Here is a 16,448-nt window from a genome sequence, read left to right on the forward strand (position 1 = left end):
AGTTAGCATCATTTTGTAGGGGACATATTTAGGAATGAAGTTACTGGGTAGAAGGAGGTAAATGGCACCATACTGTTTTCCAATATGTATCTTATATTTAATCTCCCATCATTGGGAGGATTCCTTTAGATTTTCTATTAAGGTCTGACTCCTCTACAGTACACTGTTGTTATTTCACAGGGTTTGTGGGGATTTGGGAGAGAAGTCTTAATGAAAGCTCCACTTCCTTTAATAAATGTTAGAATTCAGTCTTTTTTTTTTTAGAAGGTTTCCATTTTTATTTTTTTTTAAGATTTTTTATTTATTTATACAAGAGCTGGGGTACAGGTCAGAGGCATGCAAGAGTGAGAGGATTCACCAGAGACAGAGACAGGATCAGAACAGGCAGATGGACCGAAAGCACTGCTAAGGGGAGCAGCGGGCGAGACAGAAGTCTGCCTTGCCATTTGGGTATCTCCCTGGCCAGCTGGGAATTAAACCTGCGCTGCAGAGGCTGCATACAGCGTCACAACGCTGTGCTCAACGTGCTGCGCCACTGTAGAGGCCAAGAATTCAGTCTTTGAGTATATAACTTTCCCTTCATTGCTGTGGAAAAAAGGTGTAAAGAAAGAGACAGACTTTGAACCTTAGAGTGATGTCACTGCCTACTAGTTTTGTTGTTTCTTGCAAGTTACTTAATCTTTGTGAGCCTAGTATACTAAGTGGGGAGAATATCTTTCTCTCATGTAGTTGTTATTAGTACAAAGTGAATCAATTTGTTTAATTGATTTAATATGCACAGTGCATGATTCATAGTGTCTACTATCAAGGTATACATTCATTAAATATTTATCCATGATATATTTTATTTTAATCCAGGACTGGGAATGGAGATAAGCAAGATCTCTTCTTTATCATTTATATTTAGAATATCGAGAAATTGGGAAAAATCTAAATGTTCACTGTTAGGATTGGCAATCATGATATTTTGGTGTAGTAGAGTGCTATTCGAATAGCGCTCATGTAATAAAATATGAAGAATGTGACTATGTAAGAAAGTGATTGTGAGAGAATTATTCCTGTCTTTTTTGTTTTGTTTTGTTTTCCTGTCTTTTTTGATCTAATTTATATGCTGTATGTGCGTTGGGAAAACTCTAGAAGAAGCCAGGTGCATCTGCACTTTATTGTTCCTGACGGTGAAATGACACTGCATTCCTTATGCATTTTCTGTACTTTCCAGATTTTCTGCAGTTAACATACTATTTTTATAAACAGGAAAAAAGATGTCATCTAATAGCATAAAGTGATTAAAAATATTGACTATAAACCTTACTAACTAAAAAATGGTTTAAACTTTATAAAGAAATATTTTGTTCAGGGACTTAATTTTTTACTTTATTGTATAAACATTATGACTAGAGTTGTATTTGGCAGAATAAGGTAGAGAATTAGGTAGTATTGAGATTCTTCCATGCTGATTTTTTTCTAAAAGAAATTTCAGGTTAATAGTTGAAAGCATGACTTTGAAACTCTCTTCCCGGCCTTAATTTAAAAGGCTCAGCTCTAGTTTTATTCTAGTTTTATCATATATCTAAAAGTTTCCATTTGGGGAAATGTATCAGCAGCATTTAAAAAAATAAGAATATACCCTTGACTTGGACTTTTTGATGGACTTTGTTTTCTTTTACTTTTAAAATGTTCTTTTGATGGAATTAAATGTGCCTCTGACCAAAGAATGAGCTGTTTTGCTCTTGTTGGTGCATGGGTGATAAAATAATAATCTCAGGAAAGTCATTTTGTCTTATGACACTGTTTGATTGCTAGAGTTAATAGGTATTGATTTTTATCTGACTAAGAATTACTCTTAATTCTCTAGAGACTCTGGAAGCACAATGGGAGATGACAGTGAGTGGCTGAAGCTGCCAGTTGATCAGAAATGTGAACACAAGGTAAGACTTTTCCTGGGACTCAAATTTCAGACTCATTGGTTTATTTTGTCAGCAGTAAGACTTGTATTATAGAGTTTCCTAAAGGTGACACAGTACAACTGAAAAACAGTCTAGAGTTTGGACAGTTTCAGCAGGATGATTTCTCATGTTTGAATTATTGCATCTTTAATGCCAAATTATAAAGAATCAGTAACTAATACTTGGACACAAAGTGACATATATTTAGAGTGGCCTATTACCAATTCTAGATGGTGTTGGCAAAATATAAATCTTAAGTACTTACAAGGAATAGTTTATTAACTAGTTTTTCTTAAAAACAACCTGAATTTCTTAAGCTCCTTTTTTTGTTTCTGATCATGTGCCCTTTGTTTATTATCTGGCATAGTGTTTTCATCTCCCCCAATTGAGAGTTAATACTAATAATATCATTACATTTTGTTTTGTTTCAAAATACTTTTCTTTTAGCTGTGGAAAGCAAGGCTGAGTGGATATGAAGAGGCCCTAAAGATCTTCCAGAAAATAAAGGATGAAAAGAGCCCAGAATGGTCCAAATTTTTAGGATTGATCAAAAAATTTGTGACTGATTCCAATGCTGTGGTTCAGTTGAAAGGATTAGAAGCTGCACTTGTTTATGTTGAAAATGCCCATGTAGCAGGAAAGTAAGTAGTTTCCAACTATTGTGGTAAAAATCCCTGTCTGGTGCTCCATGGATTAATTCACGTTTATTTATGGATCACTGTCTTTAGTTACTAGCAATTTTAAAGGTACTAATCTTTTGACTTTTATAGCTGCTTAATACTTGTTTTTCATTCACTCTTTATCTGTTCTCAGTCTAAAGTGTATGTGATTCTAAAGAGGAACAAATTGGCAATCAAATCTTGAGTTTTTACCTTGGAATTTATTGAGGAAATGATTTTCTTTCGGCCCTTTTGTATAGGAATTAAGAGGCAAGATCTTTAGTAACTTTTAGAAAAGAAACTGAGGCTATGAAACTAATTACTAACATTTCACTGAAGACATTTGAGCACTGCAAAAAACTTCTACAAGAAAATCTGTGGTCATTAGACATTTTTATCTCTTGGGAGAGGTGATGGTAACTAAACAACCTCTCTTCTTCCCAGTCTGTTTGACTTGAGCTATAGATGATAGAGGTTTCTAGTCACCCTACCGTCCCCTACCTCATAAACCTGATTTTTCTAACTTTTTTTTATAGAGGACTTCCCTGAAAGACACTCTATTAATAAGAATAAAAAGGAACCCTTGGCTTAATTGCACAAATACTTGAAAAAAAATTAAAAAGCCAAAAAGAAACCAAACTAAAACAAAAATATGTATTTGACTTCTTTGGAGATTATAGCAATAAAGATAACCATTAATTTGTCAGTTTTATTAATTGGCATTGAATTACCCTTGCCCCTAGTGAATCTGTTGCTTTTTAGATTTTATTTTCCTTCTGATACCAGAAACTGTTTTGACAAATACTGAATGTAATCCCAACCTACACAGTTATTCTAATTTCTAGTAGTACAGGTTTTATTTAATTTAAAAGAAACTGAAAACAAGTTAATATCAAGTCTTACCAAGAGTCAGAAAGTCTCTTCTATTAAAAATAACATATCCATTTTCTCTGTGAAGAAATTCTTACGTCCTAAGAAGTGTTTGAAGTGATTTAAAAAAAAAAAATCAAAAAGGCCAGAACTTGGGCCTCCCCTGGTGGCGCAGCAGTTGAGCGCTGGGCTGCGAAGCTGCCCACAGCCTCTGCAGCGGCCACTGGCGAGGGGCCAACATGGTGCGACAGACCTCTCCTGCAGTGCCCGCTGCTCCCCTCAGCAGTATATTTTGTCAGTCTGCCTGTTCTGTTCCCTTCTCTGGCTCTGGTGAATTTCTCTCACCCTCCCACGCTTCCGACTGTACCCAGTGCTTGTATAAATAAATTAAAAAAAAAAAAAAGGCCAGAACTTTATAATGCTACTGTTGTAAAATAGATCACCTATGTGCTTAGAAAGGTTTGGAAGAATGGGTACCCAAAAGTTGAAACTAATTTTCTCTGGGTAGTGGGATTTCAAGGAATTTTTGGCTTTCTTGTTTGAATTTTTTACATTTCTAAACAGAAACTTTGGTTCCTCATCATTGTCTGGTGTGATATGTCTTAAACCTTTATGGTTTACATAAGCTTTTTTTTTTTAATATTCTTGATCATAAATTTAAACACTTGGACACTCATTTACTGAATTTGTAAGCTTTTTTTAAAGTGCTTATTCGTCCTCCTCCTACACCCCAGAGCTTTCCCCAGCTCTTTCTGGTAAAGTATTTGGTGTGGTTTTTCACAATCTGTATTACAGAACCACAGGAGAAGTTGTGTCTGGTGTTGTAAGTAAAGTGTTCAACCAACCCAAAGCCAAAGCCAAGGAGCTAGGCATCGAGATTTGTCTAATGTACGTAGAAATTGAGAAAGCAGAAGCTGTGCAAGAAGAACTCCTGAAAGGCCTGGACAATAAGAACCCCAAGATCATTGTGGCCTGTATAGAGACTCTGAGGAAAGCCTTAAGGTGAGACTTTCTCTTTTTACTTTACTTTTCTTAATTAGAAGTAATTACTTTACTTCTCTTAATCTTTACTTCTCTCAACTCACAGTTGAATTTGGGCTCCTGGTTTAAACAGAAACAAAAGCTGCCGAACTTGACTTGGCATGCCCCACCAACCAGAAAGTGACCTGGAAAAGCCAGTCATTCCTCAAGTGTGACACTTTGTTTGAAGTAATTTAGCCTTCAAGTGTGTTGCCTATTTATCTAAATCCCTTTCTAAGGAAGGTTGAGCAGGGTGTATTTCTGACATCACCCCTGCCGCGGACCAGCACAGCAGTAAACGATGAGGCCACCTCAGGGTTGAGAGAAGCGTGCAGGGTAGGGTGGTCAGGGCGTCGGCGAAAGAAATGACACACAGACACACTTCAAGAGTGAAAATCTGAGTGTAATTTTCTTTAAGTTTGTGACTAGTATATATATGTTTTCTAAAAGCACAGGAATGAATATCAAAGAAATTAGCTTGCTCGCTGGCTCAGTCTATCACTATCAGGGAGGTGATCTACATAACAAGCAATGACCATTATAGAAGAAAGAAGGAAGTTTAGAAAGACAAATAAGGGATTAAAGTTTGTAGTTATAGGAAGAGGGATAAGATTTTTAGCATTCTTGTAGTGGTTCTTGGTGGTCTGGTGGTCGTTATCGTTTGATAAGCTTCTGCCTTTTCAGGGAACTTCCCCTGCACTTTCTCTGCTTCAGGCTGTTCTCCCCCCCCCCCCCCCCCCCCCCCCCCCCCCCCCGCGCGCGCGCTGGTTGCCCAGCCGGATCTAGGGACCGTGGCGAAAGCCATTCCTAAAGATCACTGCGGGGGGAGGTGCAGCAGGTAGGGTTTTGCTGTTCTCCCCCTGCGCGCTGGTTGCCCAGCCGGACCTAGGGACGGTTAGCCCTAAAGGTCACTGCAGGGGGAGGTGCAGCACACCCCATATTAATAAATTGGCCTTTTTATGGAAAAGCTCTCGATAAGGTATTTAAGCAGCTCCTTTTTTCTATCAGTATCCTCAAGCATAAATTAATGTACTTCGAAATGTTAGCTAAAGATACCATTTGTTGGCTAAAGCAAACCTTTCATAGGTGCCTTTTTAGTAAAATAGAAGCAAATGCTGCAGGCCTTTAAACAGAAGCACAGTAATAGCAAATAGAAAATAACTTTTACTCTTATGTAATGTTATTTTCAACCCTAGAATTTCTTCTTGTTTGGCAGTGAAGTTTTTCATGAATGGGATCTCATTCAGGACAAGTAGCTGTAATTTGCTATGGAAATCTGAATTAGACAAACCACTAGTTTGTTCTGACTTGGCAGTCTTTCTAATCTGATATCCTGTCCCCAATACTATCCACATGAGATGCTTTAGAAAGCAGCTCTAGTGAAATCCTAAATGTATGTCCTATACAAGTGAAGATCTTTCCAACTCAAATCTCCTGTGATTGTATATGACCTACTTGTTGGTGAAAATGCTTCCTTTGGTGGCCAGCTCATGTGAAGTATCAAAGGTCTTATATTTTGTTAAATTATCCTCAGTTTATAAATCTTAAAATTTTAGATTATCTCTCACTTGATTTATAATGTTCTTTTATAAAATTTTACTTTCCCTTACATTCTTGTTTGATAAGTTTTTCCTTGTTTCTAGACTATTATAGTGTAGCAGATGTGGTGGGGTTTTTTTGGAGGGAGGACTTAATCACAATAGTCAGTTAGACCCATTTCTTTCCCCCTTTATTTGTAATAAAGTACCATGGTGTGTGTGTGTGTGTGTGTGTGTGTGTGCCAGTGTGTAAATTACATTAATTGGACTGGGTATCATTCCACGGGTTATTTTATTTTTTCCCACCATCATCCCTTCTGTCCTCTTGTCCCTTTCCCTCCCCCTCCCTATTAACCTCAGAGCCTCAGGATGTTTACCAGTGTCCACTGATTTTCAAAGGTGTTTTATATTTTATTTTGTCCCATCTTACTTGGTTCTTTCTTTATCCGAAACCATCTTAGAATCTATAATGGAGTCAGATAGCTCTGGGACCTTTGAGAACCTTGAAGTCAGAATGCTCGACCCTAGGCTCCAGAGTCTCCTCAAACTTTAGAGAACAAAAATATTCTATGGCCCCTAAAATGGACTTATTGAAGTCTTTTGTTTCTTCTGTAGTAATAGCGTTAGTATCAAAATTAGGTTTTGTTAAGGTATATATTTTCTATATGAACCAGCTCCATCTTTATATAGATATAGATACAGATGGATGTAGATATATTTCAGAGATAGTCCAGGATAGAGAAATACAAACATGAAATAATGTAATGTTGGGGAAAATGAGAGATCCCAAATGTTAGGTTCTTCAGGGACCATGATGAGTGCCCCTAAACAGATTGGTTTAGCATCACCATAACTTCTTTTCCTCCCGTCTTTAGCTAAACCAAGTTAAAGTGTACTTTTCTATTAAAGTAAAAAGGATTTAAAGGGAAATCTTGACTATCATCTAGTTTATTTTCATGTTATAATATATGTTTTTTAAACTGCTTACACAACCAGGTGTTTTGTTAAATATCACTTTCTAGGGAAAGGATATTCAGTTTCCTTCTTTAATCTCAGAATATGCCAGTAGTTTTTACTGAAAATCTCATTTATACACATGAGATAAATTTCTGCATATTAGATAATAGTTAAATAATTTTTACATGACTCCTATTGCAGAATATCAGTGTTTTTTCATAACTAAGTCCCTCTTGCTCCAGAATTTGTTATCCTAAATGTTAGCAGTAAGTCAGAAACCTAATTTGGGTGGTTGGGAACTTAAAAATATATGTGACAGAGTTATAAGGTTAAATGTACTACCTTATTAAAAGAAGCCAGAATGCAATTGTTTTCCCTATGGAGAACTGAAGCAAAGAGATTTGAGTTGCCTGGAGTTACAGTATAATAGCGTCAAAGTCAAGAATGAATACACACTACCAGGATTAATGATCTTTCAAGTTGCCACCTTAATTATCAGAACTATTAAAAGAGTTTATTAACACATTCAGTTTGCAGCAACATGGATGTAGCTAGAAGGGATCATGCTCAGCGAAATAAGTCAGAAAGAAAAGGAAAAATACCGGATGGTTTCACTCATAGCAGGAATTTAGAAAACCTAAATAAGGGACCAGGAAAAAGACTAATTAATACAAAGTAAGACTCAAAATCAGCAAGCAGCTATAAACCAGAGACACACTGCAGGGGGGGGGGGGGGGGGAGGACTAGCGTCAAAATAAGGGGGGGGTGCATTTTTATGGGGAATATAACCAAAATGAAAATGCATACATTGTGCAAAAATGAAAAATGATGTAAGAATTATATAAAATAAAATATTTTTAAAAGTTTATTAAAAATTTTCATTCATGTAAGTATTTATACTCATTTGTTTATATTTTTAAGCTTTTACATATATGTAAGTATTTACATACACATATATAAATATTACCCAAGTGTTGCTCCTTTATAGATTTGCATTATTCCTTGTCTGGTTACCTGGAAAGTTAGTTTTAAAATAATAATGTTATTTTGGACCCTAGATATTGAGTAATAGTATTAGAAGAATGATATTTACACATAGATGTGATTATTAAGTTCCCCCTTTTTTCTGTCTTAAAAATAACTTATATTATCCCTTTTTTGTATAGGTTTGGAATTCTGAGTGAAAGCTAACACTTTTACTCCCCAATCATTTTGCATGTTGACACTTTTTCCCCAATTTTTACCTATAGTGAATTTGGCTCCAAAATCATCTTGCTTAAGCCAATTATCAAAGTTTTGCCAAAACTCTTCGAGTCCCGAGAGAAGGCTGTTCGAGATGAAGCCAAACTAATTGCTGTGGAGATTTATAGATGGATTCGAGATGCTCTAAGACCCCCATTACAAAATATCAACTCTGTCCAGGTGAGACATATATTTGTTTTGGTTGTCTTTGTATAAGACTAAGATGAAAATATTTTCTTCCTGCCTTTGTAGTTGATATTCTGCCCTCACAAGTAATTAGTGTTTTTTTATTCCTAATTATGAAATCGGTTGATTTTGCTGAGCATAATGAACTGTGTCTACTCTTACTTTGACCTCTCAATTTAAATATCATGCATGCATTTGGGGTGATGCTAATATATTAGTGTTGAATCAATTGAATTTTAAAAATCCATTTATTGTGCATGTGGCAGGACTTAATATCTGTTTAGACAAAATATATTCTCTATATATTTCTGTTATAATTGGTTTTGGAGACTTGTGCAAATATTCTGAATTCATGAATTTAGAGAGTGTCCTAAAAGGCAGATTTTATTCTTCTAAGTGCTTAGTCATATAAATTTTTTTTTTTAAGATTTTTTTTTTTAAATTTATTTATGCATACAAGAGCTGGGGTACAGGCCAGAGGTGTGTGTATGGGGCGGGGTGGCGAGAGGATTCACCACAGACAGAGTGGGGAACAGAACAGGCAGATTGACCGAAGTACACTGCTGAGGGGAGCAGTGGGAGAATCAGGAGATGTCTGCTGTGCCTTGTGGGTTGCTCCCTGGCTGGCCAGGGATCGAACTCATGCTGCAGATGCTGTGGACAGCTTCACAGGTTACGTTTTAACCCCTTGTACCACCAGGGAGGCCCTTGGTCATATAAATCTTCATGAGTAAATATCAATTTGACATATAGTACAAAATGTATGTATTTTAAATTTATCTTCTCTTGTTAGAAATTGGGGTCTAATGTTAGCAAATGTAAATGTTAAGTATGTTCTCCTGTGGTAGAGATGGAGGCAGGCCTTAAAACATTTTATGATATTTGCAGTTGAAAGAATTAGAGGAAGAATGGATCAAACTGCCAACAGGTGCTCCTAAACCAACTAGGTTTCTACGTTCCCAACAAGAGTTAGAAGCTAAATTAGAACATCAACAGTCGACTGGTGGCGATGCTGAGGGAGGTAAGCTGCAAAAACCTATGTCCACTAGGCACATTCTGTAGGACTGCCATGGAATATAACAGATGTTGTTTGTAGAACTCGGATCCCTTCTGTATGAAGATTTCACCAGGGCTGTGAAAGAACTGGTAACTGTGGAGTAAAACCATCCATCCATTTTTTTTTTAAATTTTTTTTTTAATAGAGGCATGTTTTTCATTTGTTTGTTTGTTTGTTTGTTTGTTTGTTTTATACATGCACTGGGTACAGTCAGAAGCGCGGGAGGGTGAGAGAACTCACCAGAGCGGGGAGCAGAGCAGGCAGAAGGACCGAAGTACACTGCTGAGGGGAGCAGCGGGCGGCAGGAGAGGTCTGTGCACCATGTGGGACCCTCCTCCGGTGGCCGGGGAGCAGCCGGGAATCGAACCGGCGCTGCAGAGGCTGCAGGCAGTTTCGCTACCCAGCGCTCAACCACTGCGCCACCGGGGAGGCCCCCATCCATCCATTTTTACACTTTATTTTGTTTTTCTCCTGGAAGGTGGTGACGATGGTGATGAAGTGCCACAGATAGATGCTTATGAGCTTTTGGAAGCTGTAGAAATTCTTTCCAAACTTCCTAAAGACTTTTATGACAAAATTGTAAGTAAAAATAAATCATTTTCATTTAAATGAATATAATCAGAAAATGCTTTTTTGAGTCCTTTCCTGGTAGTGCACTCCCTCCTACCCAGATCTAGTAGACTGAATCAGTTTCTTCTTCCTCTTTCTTCCCTTTGTGTCTGTACCCATTATAGCACTTTTCTTTACATGATGTGCCAAAAACAAAAACAAAAAAACCACAAAAGACAAAAAAAAGTGCAATACATGTCTTGCCAAAAACCAGACTTTTTTTCTGACTTCTTCCTTTTCCTCATTATTTCTCCAATTTTATCTTAACATCTTTCTCAGATTCGTTCTCTTTTTTTTCATCCTACTGCTACTAGGATTTCTTGGCCTGTTGATATTTTTTGCCAGATAATTCTTTATTTTAGGCAGCTGTCCTGTTCATCATAAGATGTTTAACGTCTTGTCCTTTAACCACCAGATATTAGTAATACCATCACCCCCAAGTTAAGACAATCAAAAATATCAACAGACTTTGCCAAATGTACCTCAGGAGACAAAATTATCCCCAACTGAGAAACAGTCTTATCCCAGCCATCACCATCATCTCTTGCCTTGGTGTGACACAGTGGTCTTCATTCAAGCCTTCCTGTCTCTGCTCTTGCCTCCTTTCCATCATATTTCACAATATAATTAGAGGTGTCATTTTTGAAAATGTGAATCTTTCTATGTCATTACCTATTAAACCCTTCAGTGGCTTCCATGGGTTCTAAGATGATGTCTGAAATCATCCCGTGGCCATTTAGACTATCCATGGCACCTTTGAGTCTCCCACCTACCTTCTAGCCACATCTCTCATTGTTCTCACTCTCTGTGTTCCAATCAGACTGAACATGCCACACTTTTCTTTTTTTCTAAACTCTGGGCCTTAACATTTGCTCTTCTTTCTGCCTATAACATTCTCCCCTTCCTCCCCATTCCCCTCATAATACCTCTTCATCCCCTAGTATTTTAAGCATCACTTCTTAGGGGAGCCTATCTTTCAGCCTGAACTCGGTTCAGTCCTCTTACTGTATCACAAAAGCAGCCAATACTTCTCCTTTCATAGTGATCATGACCTGATAGTTATTCATTGAACATCTTCCTACCTCTGCTCTGAGCTCCTGGAGTATCCTGTGAACCTCTGTGACAAATAGATGTTCGATAAATTAAATAGAACTATAATCTCTTTCAGGGTGATAAGTCTCTTACCTTTTTTATATCCCTATTCAGTTCTTTTAGGTAGTGGCTATTCAAATCATTGAATGATTTGTGACCATAAAACAAAAGGATTATTTATACCCACAATCTGGAAAACTGATTTCCAAGATTAGAACAGTTTTGGTTGTTGGTTATATGATTGTTATTTTCTCATCTATTAAAGTTGCCACAAATGTGAAAAGCCCTCTCTCCGGTAGTTGTGCCACTGACATATACTAGAAACGCTTCCTAGCAATGTTTTCTGTTTAACAGCTACTTATAAACATTTGCCTAACAAATGAAAAGAAAAAGTCTATGGCATCTCATTCTGTTTACTTATTAGAGAACTTTAGGGCTATGAAATTTATGAAAAGATTTATTATATGAGTAAAATTTTTATGTATAAACAAAGCATTCTGAGTGGCAGCAGTTTTCCAGTTTTGTTTTTTAGCTAGCCTTAGAAAAAATTCTGAAAACAAAAAATTTATATCTTTGGGTTAGTAGCATGGAAGAAATAAACTTACTTTACTCTATTTTCTATTCTACAAGTGACTCAAGTTGTGTTTTGCAGGAGGCAAAAAAATGGCAAGAGAGAAAAGAAGCCCTGGAGGCGGTCGAAGTACTAGTGAAAAACCCCAAACTGGAAGCAGGCGATTATGCAGATTTAGTAAAAGCATTAAAGAAGGTAAATGTGGCACATTTCACCATTGGGATTCCAACAACAGATCTGGCCATTGAATTTATTTTCCTCAGTCCCTTTTTTTTTTTTAAAGATTTATTTTTATTTATTTATACAAGCACTGGGTACAGTCAGAAGCGCGGGAAGGTGAGAGAATTCACCAGAGCCAGAGCGGGGAGCAGAGCAGGCAGAAGGACCGAAGTACACTGCTGAGGGGGGCAGCGGGCGGCAGGAGAGGTCTGCATGCCATGTGGGACCCTCCTCAGGTGGCCAGGGAGCAGCCGGGAACCGGCACTGCAGAGGCTGCGGGCAGCTTCGCAACCCAGCGCTCAACCGCTGCGCCACCGGGGAGGCCCTCAGTCACTTTTTTTTTATCACAGTTACATTCCTTGTAAGGACCCACTGGTAATTGTTTGTTTTTGTTTTTCAGTTATGGGCATATATATATATATATATTTTTTTTTTTTTTTTAAAGATTTATTTATTTATACAAGCACTGGGTACAGTCAGAAGCACGGGAGGGTGAGAGAATTCACCAGAGCCAGAGCCGGGAGCAGAGCAGGCAGAAGGACTGAGTACACTGCTGAGGGGAGCAGCGGGCGGCAGGAGAGGTCTGTGCGCCATGTGGGACCTTCCTCTGGTGGCCGCTGCGCCACCAGGGAGGCCTATATAGGCATATATATTTTAAAGAATTGTTTAAATTGATTGTCCTAAGGTTAGTATGGAGGGATTGGTTTTCAGACTGCCTATTATCACTTTGCCTTTTATGTGTGCTATTTAATAATTCGTGCAAACCCCAAGAAAAAAAAAAGCATCTTGCTAACCTAGAACCAGATATTCCAATTTTATAATTCTGTAGGATGAGATATTAATTGGCCCTATTTAATGAGACTAACATAAAATATCAAGAATGTTTTTTCTTAGGTAGTAAGTGGATGTATCAGCACATAAAGCAAAAGATGTGGAGAGATGTGTGATCAATTATAAAGCAGTCAAGTACTAAATAAATATTTTTAGAAAACTCCTTTGGTATTGCTTAGTTTCAACCACATTGAATGTTGCTGGTAGATAGTTTTATATGTAGTGGCTCTTCATGGAAGCTGAAAGTATAGGTCAAAACTGTGACTATAGTTATGGAACTTAAGAACAAATTCTGAAGACATCTTGAATACAGCAAGGTTGAAAACTGTTTTGTTTGTTTCCTCAACCTGAAATTATAATGGACTAGAATGGTATGTGAAGCAGGGTTAATCTTTAATTATGTACATATGTAAGTACAGTAATTCTCATTGTTCATGGTTATGTTCTGTAAAGTCATCGTGAACACTGAATTAGCGAATACTGAACCACTACTCCAAGGGGAGATTCAGGGTTAGTGTCCTGGTCTAACCTTGATTTTCAAGTCTTGTGATTTGGTCACAAGATTTTCATCTGCCAACAGTATATAACGTGCTTTATTTTGACATCATTTTATTTAATATATATTATTGATTCATTAACGTTGAACTCACAGGCAAGAGCATTATAACTCATGCCTGGAGAAAACTTAGCTAACACACATTTTCTCTATAAAGCACATCTTAGTCTTTTTGCACTTAGGAACAGTAGACAGCTCTTCAGCACTGCACTTGGGGGCCATTTTAAACAGTGAAAGCACCAAAAGAAAAACATAAAATGAAAAAAAAAAAGCCACTAAAAAGATCATGAGAAAGCTGCTTGTTGACAGCATGAGAGCCGAAAGAAGCCAGGGTGTTGCTTTATTCAGTCTCAGCTAGGAATGTGCTCATCAGGCAGCTCAGCATTTTCACAGCTCTGTGCTAGTCTGTGAGTAACCAGAAAAGTGGCATGGTACTGATTAGGGGGTTAAAAATAAATTTTAACTAGAAGGTAAATTCACAAATATGAAATCCAGGAATGTGAGGATGGACTGTGTGTTGTCATAGTTGGCCTTCCTATGCTTTTGTCCAAGTGGGATTTGGAGAAGGATATGATTTGTCAGTCTTTATTCAGTCATCAGGCTTCCAGTTTGAAGAGCCACAGACCCAGGCAAGACTCATCAAGTGAGAATTACCCTGAAGGAAAAGATTTCATCAACCTGGAGTGTGGAAGGAAAGAGGAAGAGTAGAGTCCCTAGGAGTGGGGGAGAAACTGGTGACTTTGAAGAGAACTTCAAATTCTCTGTAAATTCTTCAAACAGAGAATTTTTATCAGGACTGTTATTGCTGTGTCACTGAATTCTCAATGCCTCAAATGCTTTTATTTTTCCATATTAATATTTAATTGGTGTTCTCTACATGCATTTTCTTAGGATATTAGCTTTTCAAATACCTGTGATTTCTATTGGCATATGGGTATAAATATAATCTCTCACTGTTCTACAGCGAACATCATGGATTTTATATTTGGGTAAACATAGGCAATGATTTCTCTGAGATCTAAGGTAGCAGGAGACACTTCTTTCCCTCTTCACATGGTAAGAGTCTGGTAAAGAAACTCTACAAACAAGTGTTAAAAAACTGGCTAAAATATTTAAAACAATGAAAAATTAACAAAACAAGCACTCTGAGCTGTATTAAAATACTAATGTCCAAGTCCCACCCCATATTCATTGAGCTGGGATTTCTTGGAATGGTGTCTGGCATGTTTTTGATTACCATCTCATAAAATCTAGCATCTAAAGAATACTTGACAGGGCCTCCCTGGTGGCGCAAGGGGTTGAGACACAGCCTATGAAGATATCCGCAGCCACTGCAACACAAGTTAGATCCCTGGCCAGGGAGCAACCCACATGGCGCAGCAGATCTTGCCTGTCTCGTCCGCTGCTCCCCTCAGTAGATCTTCCTGTTCTGCTCTCCACTCTGTTTCTGGTGAATCCTCTCACCCTTCCACCCCTGGCCTGTACCCCAGTTCTTGATGCATAAATAAATTAAAAAATCTTAAAAAAAAAAACTACTTGACATAATCTGCATATTTACACATGTCAATAGTTACTTCAATGTAGAATTGAATGGAATTTTTTTCTTTCCCAGACTTAGGGTAATAATTCGAGATTTAACAACATGTTTATTAGGACCCTGATCTCATCTTCTCATGAGAAAAATGTATTTGCCACAGCATAGAGTATGCTTTAGTAAAGAGAGCAAAAGCTTTGGAGTTAAAAGAGACCTACGTATAAATCATAGCACTAATATATGCTAACTCTGGGATCTTGAACAAGTTAATCTCTTTAATTTTTGAAATCTGTAAAATTGAGTACATCATAGGTCAGGAGTGAAAATTAAATAGGGATTATAAAACACCTGTAACATTATAGCATCTAATTTGTTTTTAATAAATGCTCATCTCTTTTCTTAATCCTTATTCTTTAGCACTTTGGAAGTAAGTGTAGGTGCCAACTAGAACTTCCTTGCTTGTTATGTGTTAAGTGTTGTTTAATTCAGGGGTTCTGGCATGAAGTATGCTACTTATGGAACTACAGATCTTACAGACTGGATGAAATTCATATTACTATGAAAGCATTACTTTTACCTGGGAAAAGAGTGAAATAGCAAGGGGACTTTAAAAAAGAGCACTTTTGGGCCTCCCCTGGTGGCGCAGGCAGTTGAGCGTGGCGCTGTGAAGTTGTCCGTGATGTCTGCAGCACCGGTTCGATCCCAGCCGCTGGTGAGGGTCCCACATGGCGCAGCAGACCTCTCCTGTCACACCCGCTGTTCCCCTCAGTGGTGTATTTCGTCAGTCTGCCTGTTTTATTCCCAGCTCTGTCTCTGGTGAATTCTCTCACCCTCCCGTGCATCTGGCCTGTACCCCAGTTCTTATATAAATAAATAAACAAACAAACAAACAAATAAATAAATCTTAATAAAAATTAAATAAAAAATAAAAAAGAGCACTTTTAACCCTGGCTGACCTGGCCGGTATACCACAGTAAAGTCTTAGCAGGAAGGAACCTGGGCATAGTCTGGCTTGTTAATTTGACACAGGTGTAGCTATTTAACCTGTGAGTTTAGATAAGTTCTGGGCTTTGTGTAATATAGTATAGGAGGGCAAGCATATAAACAATGCTGGAGAAGAATCTGCTAAGACTAAATGCAAACGTGGTGATCATTAGCTAAGATGGCAGCTGCGAGACCAGAAGTGCCCTCAAAGGAATGGCTGCAATGGCATTTGCAATTTAGAGTCCCAGTGGACTTCTTGAAGGTACTTCAGGGTACTTACAGCAGTTTTCCCTGGTGTTCCTTGATATATTAGAGCTGCTGCCCTGGTCTCTATCATAGATAAGTTGTCTTTTGACTTTCTCCTCCCCAAAACAAAGTCAGCAGGCCTCCATCTTCTCTGAGGTTATCAAAGTCACCTCATACACAGTCGTGCTAGGCTGACAGCCCAAATGGAGAGTTAGCAGTTTGAAGTTGTGGTTTTGCATGTATTTTATTGGTAGAACGTTAGGATAGGAGACTAAACATAATCAAGGGAAGCTCCCAAAGTTGGTATTATCAAAAAGAATTTTTCTTCCTC

At 37.8% G+C, this 16,448-nt stretch overlaps 1 protein-coding gene across 3 annotated transcripts in view; it reads left to right on the forward strand.

Moving 5' to 3' along the window:
• Positions 1–1,871: 1,871 nt before the first annotated feature.
• CKAP5 (cytoskeleton associated protein 5) overlaps positions 1,872–16,448 on the forward strand; it is a gene marked incomplete at both ends in the record, with an annotated part of 62,356 nt that continues 47,779 nt past the window's right edge. For all 3 annotated transcript variants that reach the window (XM_084243349.1, XM_084243350.1, XM_084243351.1), the window contains 7 exons: positions 1,872–1,928; positions 2,394–2,587; positions 4,271–4,477; positions 8,241–8,412; positions 9,307–9,439; positions 9,954–10,054; positions 11,829–11,942. In XM_084243349.1, the coding sequence (XP_084099475.1) occupies positions 1,872–1,928; positions 2,394–2,587; positions 4,271–4,477; positions 8,241–8,412; positions 9,307–9,439; positions 9,954–10,054; positions 11,829–11,942 (978 nt within the window). The remainder of the gene's footprint in view (positions 1,929–2,393; positions 2,588–4,270; positions 4,478–8,240; positions 8,413–9,306; positions 9,440–9,953; positions 10,055–11,828; positions 11,943–16,448) is intronic.

This window comes from Talpa europaea (assembly GCF_964194135.1).
Source record: "Talpa europaea genome assembly, chromosome: 1".
In the NCBI taxonomy this organism is placed as follows: Eukaryota; Metazoa; Chordata; class Mammalia; order Eulipotyphla; family Talpidae; genus Talpa; species Talpa europaea.